Raw genomic sequence first — 14,851 nt, forward strand, 5'->3', positions numbered from 1 at the left:
TGAATGCAGGACACTTTATTATGAAAATATGTAAAACAAATAAAGCCTTAAATGTTCATACCACACCAACTACACATCATCATGACTAATGTTATTCCACTTGCTGCAATGTGAGGGAATAGCTTATAATTCTTGAAATTATTGATCTTTATACAAACGTGGGATTGAAATGCACGTACATGTTTTTGCTAAGAGTAAATACATTTTTACTCTCCTCACCTGATTCATAATCTCAGCATTTTCATACATCCTCACTCAGTTAAGGCCTTTTATTACTAAGAGAACCAGTAAAGTAATATTTGTCAGTGGCAACAGCATTAAGTTAGTGAATAATAATAGGTTACTAACTGATTTTTTACCTAGTTCCTTCTTCCTTTTGAGCACGAAGAACTTCAACCTAAACATCCAGCCCCACCCTGAAAGATTGACAGTATCCCTTAAACAACTCCTTTAAAAGCAGTCTAAACAGCCATTTCCATTTTAATAGTTGGATGAGGATTGTACCCTTCAATCTGAAAGTCTTCAGCCTTGAAGTCATCAATCGTCTCAACTTTTCGAAGGATTTTGAGCTTCGGGAAAGGCCTTGGTTCTCGCTGAAGCTAAAAACATCAGACCATTATTTTGCTATATCTGTACTACTTTAATTCTGCTCCTCATGTCCCTTCATGAAACAAGTACACAGTATTTTATCAACAAGCATTATTTTCCAGGGCTGTAATACTATAGATACCTGTCCCCTTGTTATGCAATCCTGTTGGAGCGCAGCAGTGTCTCCACACGCGGAGAGTGGAGGGTATTTTGTGGAATCATTCAGTGTAAGGAATCTGGTGGCTCACCAAGGGTAAGTTCTTATGATTGATTGTTCCAGGTAAATTTATTAAGGATGGGACACAGTTTCTTACTTTTGTATCTGTAACTCACAGTAGGCACTCAGAATGGTTATGTGAGTCCCACAATCCCCATTCCAACCATCCCTGGTAGAAAGCGCAAGGACAGATGACATCTGTTGACAATTAACAGAAAGGGATGCCAGCCAGGAGTCCTGGGGCTATGAGGATGTGACACGGGTCATGACCTCACATTATTCAGTTGAGCATGACAGGGGCAGTCAGCCAGAGAGAAGCACCTGGTTAAGCCTTGAAGTCACCCTCTAAGTCAAAGCAGACAAGTTTCCTCAAAGGAGAAACTTTCAAAACCTGAATCTAATTTGGAAGGGCCTAAAAGGTTTTTGGTTTGAAATTTTTATTCTTGGGGCTCATTATGCACAGACACTCTTATATTTTTATTGCCATTTCAAATCGTTTGTTGGCTACTATAATTTATGGACTTGAACAGATTTTTGAAAGTTCAGACCTCAGTACTGTATTTAGCATAAACTTAAGGGAAAACATTTGCATTTAACTTCTTCAAGTAAAAATACAAGTTGAAATGCTACCTCTGGGAAGGTCGCAAATTCCCTGGTCTGAATGTTGCTCTCCCTCTCTGATACTGGTACGTAGCCCCCAAAGCACCTGTCACATTAGGTGCCTATGGTTGCTGAGGCATGTGTCTGCCTTGTCTCCGGCCACCTGCCCACAACCTGTCCCTAAACTGAAGCCCTGCAGTTGGAACAGGTCACCTTCCCTCTGTCACAGCACCGAGAAGAATGCCTATTACAGGAGGGATGTTCTATAAATCAACCTTTTATCAAGAAAAGGGACCAATCTTCAAAGTGCAAGATAGGATTCTTACCTGCATTTTCAGCGGCTCAACATGATTCAAGTAAACGTGTGCATCTCCCAAAGTGTGTACAAAGTCACCTGGCTGAATTGAACAGCAGGAAACAAAACAGTGTTTTAGTTTTAACCTTTAAAAGACAGCATTTAAAAGACAGCATCATACAAACTCCATATATTTTCCAGGATCAACTGTACAAATAATGGTTTCTTTCCTTTTGCCTGTAAAAAAGAATGTATATGCTTAGGTTAATCCCTCTGCAACAAATCATTTAAAAACACATTATGTAGAGTATGCAGACATCTCAAAGCTTTTCAGAAAATAAAGAATTTAGCCTGGCCAGCATGGCTCAGCGGTTGAGCACCGGCCTAGGATCCAGGAGATCTCGGTTCAATTCCCAGTCAGGGCACATGCCTGGGTTGTGGGTTTGATCCCTGGCAAGGGGCTTGCAGGAGGCAGCTGATCAATGACTCTCATTATTGATGTTTCTCTCTCCCCCTCTCCCTTCCTCTTTCTGAAATTAATAAAAATATATTTTAAAAAAAGAAAAGAATTTAACCACTATGCTTTTAAGAAGTTAATTCATAAAAGTTATATTGTAGTATAAACAACCTATATAAACCTGTTCCTACAGACCACAAGACCACAAGGACAGGCAAGTACCATGGAAAGTTACAAAGTGAGCCAATTCACTTCTTTTTATATTTTTGGTGGTTTTTTCCCATTCTTTTCCTTTTGTTTTTTCCTATTTTTTTTTAATTTTTGCTTTTTCTTGTTTTTCGTTTAAGGAAAAAATTTTGCTCTAGTTCATTTTCTTTTGTCTTCTTTCACATTGTTTTTTTATTTTTTAAGTTCACATTTGAAGCCAGTTCATGTCTTATTTAAAATTAACCAGAATTCTGTGCAATTACTTTTTTTTATGTTACAGAATCTAAGAGTTCAAGCACTCTAGGCTAGCAACAAGCGTTCCTTCCCGAGAGCCCACCTTCAGGCCGGTGATGTGTGCGATCATGTAGGTGAGCAGGGAGTAGCTGGCGATGTTGAAGGGCACGCCTAGTCCCATGTCTGCTGACCTCTGGTACAGCTGGCAGGAGAGCTCGCCATTCACCACATAGAACTGGCAAAGGGCATGGCATGGAGGTAGGGCCATGAAAGGAAGATCTGAGGGGCCACACAGAGGAAAATAAGGAGGGGTGATGGCTTTAAACACAGCTACAGACAAAGTAAAACAGGAGCAAACACAAGCCAACTCATAAGATGGAGGTCATGAGAAAGAACCATTGGGCCACAGTGACCCCCACGACCCACACCTTCCCTTCATGGCAAAAGCAGGCCATTCCAATCCCCAGGATGGCACAAACTCTAGAGACCTGTCCACTAACAGAAGCCTTCGGTGATGAATGTTTACAACTGAAGCAAGGCTCCCATCGGAGCTGAAATCAACTATTCGTGCTACGTTCACAGGAAGAATGCGGCCACTTGCAGGGGCCACAGGAAACTAGTGTCTCAGGCACACCCTCCTATATTCCAAGTCTCTATTCTAAATGTAAATATTCCACTGTGTCTTTATTACACCTTGAAGTTTAATTTTTAATACTGCTGATAAAAATGTTATTAAGATCAAAGTGGAAGGGATCTGAACTTCATATGCCCCAATTTAAAATGTTAAAATCTTACATGCATTTTTATAGGCAATTTAAAACACTTTCTGGAGTAAAAAGAAGTATAAATATACAAATCAAGGTGATCTGGGTCCAATCCCATCCTCTGATGGTGAAAATGGGGCCAAGTGTGACTTGCCCAGGGTCTCCCAAGTGACCATGGGGCTGAGGGCAGTTCCCAGGGCCCACTGCCCACTGGAGGCCCCTCCACATTTCTTCCCTTTGTGCTAATCATACAGTTAGGACATGAGAGGATGACTGAGATGCTTTCAACCTTTTGGATTCCAAGCACACAGGATGATTCTTCTATCATCAGGGTTGGTTTTGATCGTGTCAATCACCTTTTGCAGTTGGTCTACTCCTTGACCTGAATAATCTGTAGAATTATCAAAAAGAAAAGATGTGCACACGTTAATCACAGCATCTTGCGATGGCCTTACAGGTCATCTGTCACACTGTGCTTCCACATCCCCACTAGGCTCATGGATACAGGTTATCCAATGCACTCTAAACTTCTCAGATTTTGTTGGGTTATGTTGAGTTCAATGCCTGGTCTGGGCTTCTAGGTCTGTCCTCTGGAGCCATAACCAAGTCTATTTCCTTTTCTATGTAAAAGCCCTTTAAATATTTGGTTGGTCATGATGTCACCTCCTCCCCTTCCTCAATTTCAAGTTACTTCCAGTGGTCTCCAAAGGACTTAAGTCTCTATACCCACCAACTATTCTTGTCATGCTTCAGAGACATGATCTAGTTTATCCATGTCCACAGAAAGTACTAGGTCTTAGAATATAAAATTCCATACACGTTAACAACTAACAGAGGACTGTGGATCCCCTTCTATGACCTTGACAGTATTCTTCCAACACTTCCACCTAAAATTACAATTTGGCAGGTAAACGCCTATTCATCTGTAAATATCAGGAAATCTCTATAATTATTCTACCACTTTGTACTTTTCTCCGCTTCTGGTTTCTGGACTTTAATTCCTTGCTTTCCTTCTGAAATGGAACTGGAAGCTGAGAAGTACAAAATTTCACATTCTCCTCTAGTTAAGCTTCCACTTATTGGTGTCATACTATGTTTTAGTCCAGTAGTTCCTAATCTTTTTGGAGGAGAGCCTTGTCACAATCAGTCCCAAAAAAGGTAGTGTCAAAGATTTTAAAACAGATGAACTGTGATGGGACAGTTCTGCATCTTGATTGTGGTGGTGGTTACATACATCTACACACACACTAAAATTGCATACACACATGTGCTAATGAATACATGTAAAACTGGAGAAATCTGGTAAGCTCTGTGGATTTTGCTGAGGTCAATTTATACAAGATGTTACCTTTGGGGGAAGATGGGTAAAGGATACAAGAACCTCTCTGTACTTGACCCTATAATTGTTTAAAGATTAAAATTTAAAAATAAACAAAAAAGTAAAAAATTTAAAATAAATAAATAAACAAAAAAGAACAAACGCTCCTATTGAAGTCCAACAGCTGAGCATTCATACAACTTTAAACTAAGGACGTGATTTTACTTGGCCTCTTAAGCAAGAATAAATAATTGAACACCAGGCAGGATTTAAGGCATGATTAAGGCAGGGAAGTAGCCTCACATCCTGAGGATGTCCCAGGACAGAGGTTGTATACTAACAACCAACAGACCATTTACTACAGAAATAGTTTGGCCCACAAAGCACTTTTTAAAAAATTGTGGTAAAGTTTACATAACATTAAATTTACCATTTTAACCATCTTTAAGCTTGCAATCGGCAGCATTAAGTACATTCCAAATGCTGTACAACCACCACCAGCATTCATCTCCAGATCTTCTCATCTTCCTAAACTCTACACATATTAAACAGTACCTCCCCACTCCCCCTCTCTGGCCACCACTCTCTCTCTGAATTTTATTCCAGGTCTGCACAGCACTTTTATTGTCAGAAGAATTCTGACAATATCAGGCCCACATTTCTCTAGATGAGGTACGGCTGTCCCCTGTAGATGAGACTCATGCCCTCCAGGTGGCGGGTCTCTGCCCAGCCAGCAAACTGTGACTTCCTGCACGCACCATGTACACGCACACAGGGACACATCAGTTTTTATAACCTTTGACTTAAGGGTAAGTGAGACAGACGGGCAAAGGATCAGGGCTGGACTCAGCAAGTGGTGCCACCAAGTGACAGAGGAAGGTGGATATCCAGGAACAAGATGTTTCATCTTCCTCCACCCAGCAGGATGAGGACAGGGTGGCCGGGAAATGAGTTGTAACATCAGTGTCACCTACAGTGAAGGGTGGCTTGGTCTTGAAAAGAAAAGGGAGATCAAAGCCTCAGCAAGGTAAGCTCTGATGAACTTCCACTCCCCACACAAAGATCAACTGTGTCACTATTTGCTAGTGAAACAAGGTATGGAAAGTGCCAAGCACCCAGTAACGCTAATCACTGAGTGTGATCTGACCTCCATGAGGTGTAGTTGCGGCTCCTGAACCTGAAACAGCTTCTCACAAGGTTAAAGTTATGCATCAGCTCCCCAAACACTGGCTTCGTATCCCCCACACTTCACTTGAAACCACAGAGCTATGACAGTGCTCAGGAATCTGAGGCAGCACTGTCCCCTCACCTGAATCCATATCTTTGTATTCTGCCCCAAAATGCCTCCACTGAAAGCCATAAACTGGGCCTAAGTCTCCTTCTTTTCTGTTAGAGAATCCCAGGCCATCCAGGAATTCACGGGACCCATTGGCGTCCCAGATTTTCACTCCCTTGCACGACAGTTCTTTAGCATTTGTGGATCCCTGGAAGAGATAGGAGAGCAGAGCAGGTAAATGCACTCACCCAGGAGCCTTCGGAGCCATCGGGGTTCATCTCACCAAGCAGGGGACAGGCACTCAACACATCCCTGCACAGCCTGTCCTATCTTTAAGTAGGTTGATCCCAGCCCAAACTTTGGAGGGACTCCAAGTCAGTCAGATCCTTTTTCTGGAATCACCCTCTCAAATCTTTTTTCCTGTTCCCCTCAACTAAATTTTCTAGACTGAACACCTCCAAGTCCTTTAACTATTCTCACCCTATCTTCAACAAATGTGTTCTGTGTCCAAGTGTGATACCAAGAATGAATTTAATGCCTCACATGCAATCTGTTGGGAGTACCTTAGATCTGGTATATAGAATATTTGTACTGATTGGCCTAATCAGCACTAGCTTTTCTAACAAATGGATCTGTCACATATATGTGCCACTATCAAGTTATGTTTACCCCAACCTATACTTGCAGTTAAGGTATTGTTGGTTTTTGTTTCTGCCAAGCACAAGTCTTATGTTTATTTCTCTTATATTTTGTCTTATTAGATTTGGCCCTTGTCATCCTAACCTGTATCCTGATGTGTGTCCAGGTCAAGGACAGAACCCTATTGGCCTCTGGCATCTTCAGGTATGATGTGCCATAATGATTACAAGCAAGTCTATGGTGCCACACAACCTGGGCTCTGTGCCTGTCCTCTAACTTCCCTTTTTTTTTTTTTTTAAATATATCTTTATTGATTTCAGAGAGAGGAAAGGAGATGGGGAGAGAGAGCTAGAAACATCAATGATGAGAGAGTAATTGATCGGCTGCAGCCCACAACCCAGGCATGTGCCCTGACCGGGAATCGAACCCTGATCGCCTGGATCCTAGGTTGATGTTTAACAGCTGAGCCATGCCCGGCCGGGCTAACTTCCCTTCTTTACCTTGATAAACCACAGCAACTCCTCCAAAACACCCTTCCAGAATACACGTTTGGTTGTCAGCAGAGGAAATTCATCTGAAAAACAGTTTGCCTTAGAATTTCAAGATGGGAACACAGCACATGCCATCCAACTGCCTCTAAGAAAGAAAACTGCCCCAGGACATCAGGCCCTGGAATGACTTGGAAAAGTGTGACTCCTGGCAAGTGGGCACCCGGGATCAGGGTGGAGCTCCCAAGCTGCAGTGCAAGTCAGTGACACAATTCAGATTGAGACTACCCTCCTAGCCCTGCATCCACCAGACACAGGAGTTCCACACAATGAGATGAGGCAGGGGCAAGGGTAGGGACCAGGCAGGCATGCCTGTGGGACAGGGAAAGAGCAACCATCCACTACCATTAGTGAGACTCCTTTACAGAAGTGTGACTACAACAGGACAAAGCCTGAAAGCTTCCAGGGCCTTTCCACAATTATCCTGCCAAGGAAAGCTTGCTCAGGACCCAGGGATAATAGATATCACACTGGCCAAAACTGAAGAATTGTTTTTAAAGATTTGCAAAGCAAATCAACCTCTGTTTTAAGTGTACCAAAAATAGTTAACTGTTTGCCCTGGCTGGTGTTGCTCGGTGGTTAGAGCACTGGGTTCGATTCCCAGTCAAGGGCAAGTACCTGGGTTGCAGGTTGATCTCTGGCCCCCATCACTGTGTGTGTGGGAGGCAACCAATCGATCACACCGATGTTTCTCTCTCTCTCTCCCTCCCTCCTTCTCTCCCTTCCACTCTCTATAAATCAATGGGAAAAAATATATCCCCAGGCGAGGATTGACAATGAAAAAATAGTAACTGTTGAAACACTTTATACACATGATCCTATTTAATCTTCAAAACAACCCTCTTTAAGGCAGCTTTATAATCTCCATTTTACAGGCACCAGGAGGGAATACAGAAGTTTGCATCAAGAAACAGAAAAATAAAAATGTAAAAGCTTCTCTATTCTAGTTGTATGGTTGATATTCCTGTAACAAGGATAAAATTTTCAAGCATTATTGCCTGAACATTATTTCTTCCATTTCAAGTACATGGGAAGCTGAAGACCAGAGAGGTTAAGTAACTTGCCCACGGTGCAAGAGGAGTTGGAGTAAAAACTAGATCTTTGCCATAGTGTAGAGAAGGCCAGGGTATGTGTGTGTGTGTGGGGGGGGGGGGGCAGGTGCAGGGTGGAGGGAATCAATGTGGGAGGGGACATCTGTAATCCTTCCAACAATAAAGATTAAAAAAACTAGTCTGTGCCTCACTGGAGGCCATTGCTCCTGGAGCTGCAGGAAGGTGGATCCCTTTGCTCAACAAAAGCAAAGCCGTGCAAGGCAGATCAGATATTTTCCACGCAGGGGGTATTTTCCAGTTTGTAGAATGGATGCGGGGTGCAGAGTTTCACATGTAACCACAGGGAATCTGCTTTACTAATAGTGGGTCTTCCCCTCCAAACCGCCCTCCACCCCAGTGTCAAGGATGTGTTGTGCCCACCCCGACCCCACCCCTTTGTCTCCTGAAAGCCTGACCCTAGCAACCCCCAAGAGACACTTTCCCAGGGGCCCCCCCGCTTTAAAGGAAAAGACGAACAGGAACTTCTACTCGGCCCATCGAGTTCGTTTCAAGGTTTAAGAGAAAAGAAAACTGGTTCGTGGGACTGGGGGTGAAAAGCTGTCGGGAGCCGCAAGTTTCCGCCCGCGCCCGTCCGTTCACTGGCTTCCAGCCGTTGTCGCCCCGCCCACGAAATATTGGCTCCCATTTTGAAAAACGTAGCGAAGCGGGAGGCCAGCGCGGGGCGGGGCGGGGGACACCCGGGGACCGTGCCAAGCCGCCGGTCGGGCGCGGCCCCACGCTAGCTCGGGGCAAACGCGACTGGGTCGTGCGCGCACTGGGGGAGACGACATAACGAGGGGTTCGGAGCGCAGGCCGCGGAGCCAGAAGCGCCCCCGTGGTTTCACTCCCCAGCTCAGTCACTCCAGTCCCTGGGACCCGACGCGGATCTGCCCTCTGTCCAGGCCTCAGTTTCGGCGCCTGCAAAGCGAGACCAAGGACACCTCTCCCGTCCCAGGGGCTGAGGCCAGGACTAGAGGAAGCCCGCGGGCCCCGCCTGGCCGGAGCGCCCCCGCAGCGGAAGCTCCGAGCCCACGCCGGCGCCCGCCCCCGGCGCGCCCCGTCACCTCTCAGGCTGTAGCGCGCCTGCATGCCGAACACCGACAGGGTGCCGGTGCCGGTGCGGTCGTCCTTACGGAAGCCACAGCGGAGGATGTGTCGGATCTGCCCCAGGTACTGCTGCTCCCCGTGGGGCCGCGGCTCGGCGCTCAGCTCCTGCGCGGCGGGCGGCGGAGGAAGGAGCTGCAGGTTGGAGTCGGTGGCGGGCATGGTGCAGACGCGGCTGCGATCACCGGGGCAAGGGTGGGCAAGGCTGCACACCTCTTCCGCGCGCCTTTTTTCCCCGCCACCATCGCCGGCTCCGCCTCTTCCTTCTGGTGGACCCCGGGCCCGCCTGGCGCGGGAGGGCTCTCGCTCCTCCGTGCGTCCCCCGTGCGCTCCCCGTGCGCTCCTCCGTGCGCCCCCCCGTGCGCCCCCCGTGCGCCAGGAGCCGCGGGCGCGCAGCGGGGACGCACGAGCCGGGGAGGAAAGCGCGCGGGCCTCCCGGGTGGGTCGCATTTAGCCCATTTTACAAGTTAAGATCGTTGGTCCTGGAAAGCAATCCTAAAGCCTGTATCTTGGTCCATTGGCTGCGAAAGGCCTCTCTAGTTGGAAAGTTTCGGGGTCGACCGCTTCATTCACTGGTCAAGGGGAGCTTGGAGCCTTCTCCCCGTAGTGGTAAAATGTACAAGCAAATCCTTGTTATTTGAGCTGTTTTCTTACGTGTGAGGGGGGATGCTAACAGATGATTTCCATTTCCATTTCTCCCCATCCTCACTGAAGGCCGGCAGCTGGAGCAAGTGGCATAAGGCAGCTTTTTAACATGACAAGCAGACATTTTCAAGTTTTTAATACCAAAAATTTCAGTTTCAGTGAAATGTTTATAATATAAACACTGGTGGCTGGGAACTATTTGATAATGAGTTTAAAATGTACTAATACATGTATTGTACACACAACAAGCAGTCTTTTGACTCAACAAGTGTTTATTGAGCACATAGTAGATGCTCAGTAATTTGTTGCTATGTCTGGGGTTATGAAGAGTAAGGTTTGGGCTCTCTCTGAAACATATTAGACTCTATTTCATCATGAATATTGATTTTATTCATGCCATTCAATAAAGTCAATGGTTTTTTTGGGGGGGCGGGTTGTAAGCTCAAGTTTATTGTCTGTGCAAGTGTTACTGGACCTTGAATTCCAGGTTCTGGAGTCTCAATGTCATAGAAATGAGCACTGAACTCAGTACAAGATCAAGCAGATAGAGTTTATTGAAAAGAGCTTGTGCACAAGGGAGTCCCCCAGAAAAAAGGTTGAGCTTCGCCAGGGGCCCTTGTGGGTGACTAATACAGGGGCCTTTGGTGGGTGTAGGGCCTAGGAATGAGGAGGAGGTCAGTGGGCCCATGATCGTCCTTGGGCAGCTGCTGATCTTCCGGTAGTCACGAGATGTTTTCTATGGTCAGTGGACCTCCCCAAAAGGCCTGTAAATAATGCTTGCGTAAACATTCTGGTTATCATTTAATTGACAGCACAACTATTTTGCAGAACATGATGTTAAGAAAGATGTTATATTCTTTCCTTTGAGGATGTGGTTAGGTTAATTTTTACTACGGAATTTTATTGGAAGCAAGGAGTCATAGTCAGGCCTCTGAGATGGAGCTCTTTGGCCAAAATGGAGTCCAGAGAGTGTTACCCCCATACTGGCTCACAAGTTTCTGGATTCTTTCTGCTAAAGTGCACCTCTCAAATTCAAGGTTAACATTTTTGTAACAGGAAAACAGATTCAGGGAGGAGGAAATATCTTTCATCTGCAGCTGTGACTAATCTGTTCAGCAAAAACAATGCTGCAAGCCTTTATGTGGCACAAAGCCTATACAACATGGACCAAATCACAAAGACAATTTACAAAATACCTGCCACTTAGGTTAATTGGAGAGGAAAAAAGAAAAAAACCTAAGAATAGTTCATAAACCTCATAGTTGGAAAACCCATGTTTTGCTGTTTGGTTGTAAGAGTGCTCACAAAGGCAACAGGGTTACAGGACAGCAGATATTTTCAATCTACTTAACCCATCACAACACTAGGTTGCCCTTTCCTAGGTCAATGTAGATGCATTCTACCCCTCCCCTGGCACAGTCTCCAACCCACCCACGTAATAGTTTTAAAAAGTCACCTGTATCTCCTTTGGGAATGATGGCCCTCCTGTGTTGTGGTTGTGCTGTTTGGATAAGGTGAGTGGCAGTGGGGTGTCTCCATGTCATTTGGGAAGAGACATGCTTGGCACTTTCTCTATATAAGCAGGCCTCCCCTTTATGTCTGAGGAGTACACTTTCAGTTTCCACCTGAGACTGGATGTCTCTCGTTCAAAAACTGTTCACCTGAATAAAGTTTCTCCTTTTACTGCACCTCAGATTGGGGGCTCCTGTTGGCAATGAATTGGTGGCAGTGACCTTTTGTTGGCATGACCTTTATTCAGTGAGTCTTTTAAGTGTGCCTTTCACGATGACCATGTAAATAGCCAATCAACAAATGCCTGTTGAATGCTGTGGATGTGCAAGACATTCTGTTACAGTCTATAACTTGATTCCAGCACTGGCAGCTGTGATGATTTGGAATATGGAAATAAAACACTTCTGCAAGCCAATCAGGGAAGTCAAGCCCTCAGGAAGCTAGATTACTTGATGAGAATTCCAAAAGAGGGTTCTAGAAGTATATTTCACCCTATAAAATTAGAACTCATGTTTTAGCAAGCTACCTACGTGCAGCTAGGACACCTAACAAATATTTACGTGATTGGAAATGACTGGGTAGTTGTTTTCCCCCATCTTTCTAGTTATTTTCCTTAGTATTTTTCTCTCTCACTGTTGGCAGGTTTGAGACTCTGATGCGCTGATCTAATCCGAACACTGGCAAATCTTATCCGCTATATTAAATAAAATGCACAAAAAAGAAATTCAGTTAGTAAGCAAACTTGGAAAAATGTTCATGCTCTCCAATAATAAAAAACATACAAGTTATAACAGTAAGATAATTTTTTTTATTTATTAGTAAAGTTTTTAAAATTGAAATGCTAGTTAGGATATGAGAAACTGATACATCAGACATTACTGCTATCAAATTTGGCAATATATATCAAGAAAAAGAAAATGTTAACCTTTAAATAATTCCATTTCTTGGACTTTATCTAAGAAAAATCAGCAGAAAAAGGTGAATAAGAAAAAATAGTAAGATGATAATAGTGGTTTTGTTAAAATGGTGAAATTATAGATAATTTTTATCTTCTAAATTTTTGGAATTTGTGATGTTTTTACTTTTAGAATTTAAAAACTATAAATTAAAAAGAAAGCTTCAGACTGCCTTTGTGAAAGATCACCTTGTGAGAGTTATTGGTAAATAATATGCTCAGTATCTCAATTTCTCAATATCTTATTTTCCATCGTCATTGCACAACATCATCACAAAATTTGTGAACTGATAATTTTATTGAAAATATTTTTATTTGGATATAAATACATAGTCCATACCTATTTGAGCACTAGCACATTGTTTCTTCTCAAAAACCTATACTGTGGTCTATAGAGCTTGAGCCTCAGGAATGGTTGTCTGGCTTCCCCTTTGATTCTCTGAGTGAGACAATATTCTTCCATTTCTTTTAGCTGAGTTGGTCTTCGTTACTATAGCTACAGAAAGAACCCAAACTCATCTAGGCGGGAGGTTCCTAGACATAGACGAAGGCCCCTACTGGGTGAGATGGGCTTAATAGGACTTCTCAATATCTTTAGTACTGAAACTCTCCACTCCTTCTTGCCCTGTTTGCTCACACTTTCCTCTTTTTTGGAATATTTTCTGTAATGTTCTCCCCCCTCCACATTTTTATTATTATATATATATATATAATTTTGTTTAAAGAAGGGAGAAGGGAGGGAGGGAAGGAAAAGAGCAAAGGAGAGGAGACAGAAGGCCAGTGGGAAAGGAAGAGAGAAAAGGAAATATATCCAATTGAGAAGTTTCTCCCCTTCTGGAAAGTGAATAGAGTTGCTCCCCTCAACTTCGAGAAGCCCCCACCCCCGGGCACTCACGGAATGCTTTGCATTACTGGTCTCTGCATGTGTCTGTTACAACCCTACACCCCTCACTGGATAGAAAGTTCATTTGGGGAAGGATGTTGTTGAATTCATTATTTTCCCCTCACAGTGCCTGTGTCCTGTGTCTTCCCTTACTGGATGCTAAAAAGATACTGATTGGTTGACTGATATACATTGGAAAAATTGTTTAAAATTCAGAGGTAACGGTGGAGGTGTGGCCTGCAGTTACAGGCCAGGTACAGAAGGTCACCAGGGTGGAAAAACCCAGGTGACTAGCAAGGGGCAAAACTGGGAAAACGAGGACCTCGTCCCTGGAGTAACCTTTTCTCCCCAAGAATATTGCTAGGCATGCAGGTTAGGCCCCCTTAGAGGGGGAACAAAGGGGCCGAAGAATAGCCCTTAAGCACTAAGCCCCCAGGTCAATGAGGTTCTGACCCTCATCAAGTACATCTAGGCCTCAGTTGTGTTTCAGCTCTAGGCCCAGAAGTGCAGCAAAACCAGACAAGAGACACCTTGGCTAACCTCAGGACCAGCTGCATAGAATAATGACCCCCTGCCCTGGTGCCCACTAATCAGTGGAGCCCACGACCATGAAAGGACACACCTGGAAAGCTGATGAATATTCTATTGGGATCCTCCCTTGAGACCTCCAGATAAATATCCTCAAGACCAGAACCCAGCACACTCTCCCTCCTGGAAGCATACCAGCATCTTTCCCAATCCCCCCCCCCCGCCCCCCCCAGGGGTTACCTTTACCCTTCTCTCTCCCAAGCTCCAATGCCCTTCTTTTGTCTCTGTAACTTGTTTCCTGAGCCAATTTCTTCTACCACTCACTTCTTCTACCTCAGTGACTTTCTAAATAAACTTTCTCTTATAGTTTGTCTTGGCTCTGAAGTCTTTCCTAGCCAGAACTCAAGTACTGGTGTTGCTGAACCAAGGTCCTGTCACCCCACCAGTCTAGCGCCTGGTGCCGTTCTCACTGCAGCCAACAGAGTCAGCAAATCCAGGAATATCTAGCTTAATTATACATTGATGGTGACCTACTAACAAGGTCCCTTATGAAAAATAACTGAGAATTAAAATTTAATTATTCTTTAAGTTTGGTCATATTACCAACGGAGAGTATTATATACAGTTTTAATTGTGCCACAAATTTAGAAGATATTTAGCCATAACCTACTTAACCATTCTCTTGTTTTTAGACATTCAGATTGTTTTCAGTATTTTACTATCTTAAATAATTTTGCAAATATAGACCTTGGGGTGGGGGAGACTTTTAATCCTTACCTGAAGATATGTTGGGTATTTTTAAATTGGTTTGAGAGGGGAAGGGGAAGAGAGAGAGACATTGATGTGAGAGAAAAGCATCGATTCGTTGCCTCCTCTAGGGATCAAACCTGCAACCTAGGCATGTGCCCCGACCAGGAATCAAACCCACGACCTTTTGGTATATGAGATGATGATTAGGAGTGATTTTAGAAGTGGAATTATTGTTTCAAA

At 44.1% G+C, this 14,851-nt stretch overlaps 1 protein-coding gene and 1 long non-coding RNA gene across 3 annotated transcripts in view; one reads left to right on the forward strand and one right to left on the reverse strand.

Moving 5' to 3' along the window:
• TYMS (thymidylate synthetase) lies at positions 1-9,515 on the reverse strand. 2 transcript variants are annotated; one of them, XM_087818985.1, is made up of 7 exons: positions 9,299-9,515; positions 7,096-7,169; positions 5,990-6,164; positions 3,652-3,753; positions 2,702-2,877; positions 1,732-1,803; positions 1-599 (listed from the first exon to the last, which is right to left on the reverse strand). In XM_087818985.1, exons 1-7 carry the CDS (start codon positions 9,498-9,500, stop codon positions 462-464), a joined length of 939 nt encoding a protein of 312 aa, XP_087675111.1. In that variant the 5' UTR covers positions 9,501-9,515; the 3' UTR covers positions 1-461. The 2 variants fall into 2 exon arrangements, with proteins under 2 accessions (XP_087675111.1, XP_087675113.1); XM_087818987.1 differs by lacking the exons at positions 5,990-6,164; positions 7,096-7,169.
• The window catches only part of LOC148092755 (uncharacterized), a 9,627-nt gene continuing 3,728 nt past the window's right edge, over positions 8,953-14,851 (forward strand). Inside the window, exon 1 of the long non-coding RNA XR_015714820.1 lies at positions 8,953-9,404. This is a non-coding gene — a long non-coding RNA (uncharacterized LOC148092755). The remainder of the gene's footprint in view (positions 9,405-14,851) is intronic.

Source organism: Miniopterus natalensis, chromosome 7, assembly GCF_054644295.1.
Source record: "Miniopterus natalensis isolate mMinNat1 chromosome 7, mMinNat1.hap1, whole genome shotgun sequence".
In the NCBI taxonomy this organism is placed as follows: domain Eukaryota; kingdom Metazoa; phylum Chordata; class Mammalia; order Chiroptera; family Miniopteridae; genus Miniopterus; species Miniopterus natalensis.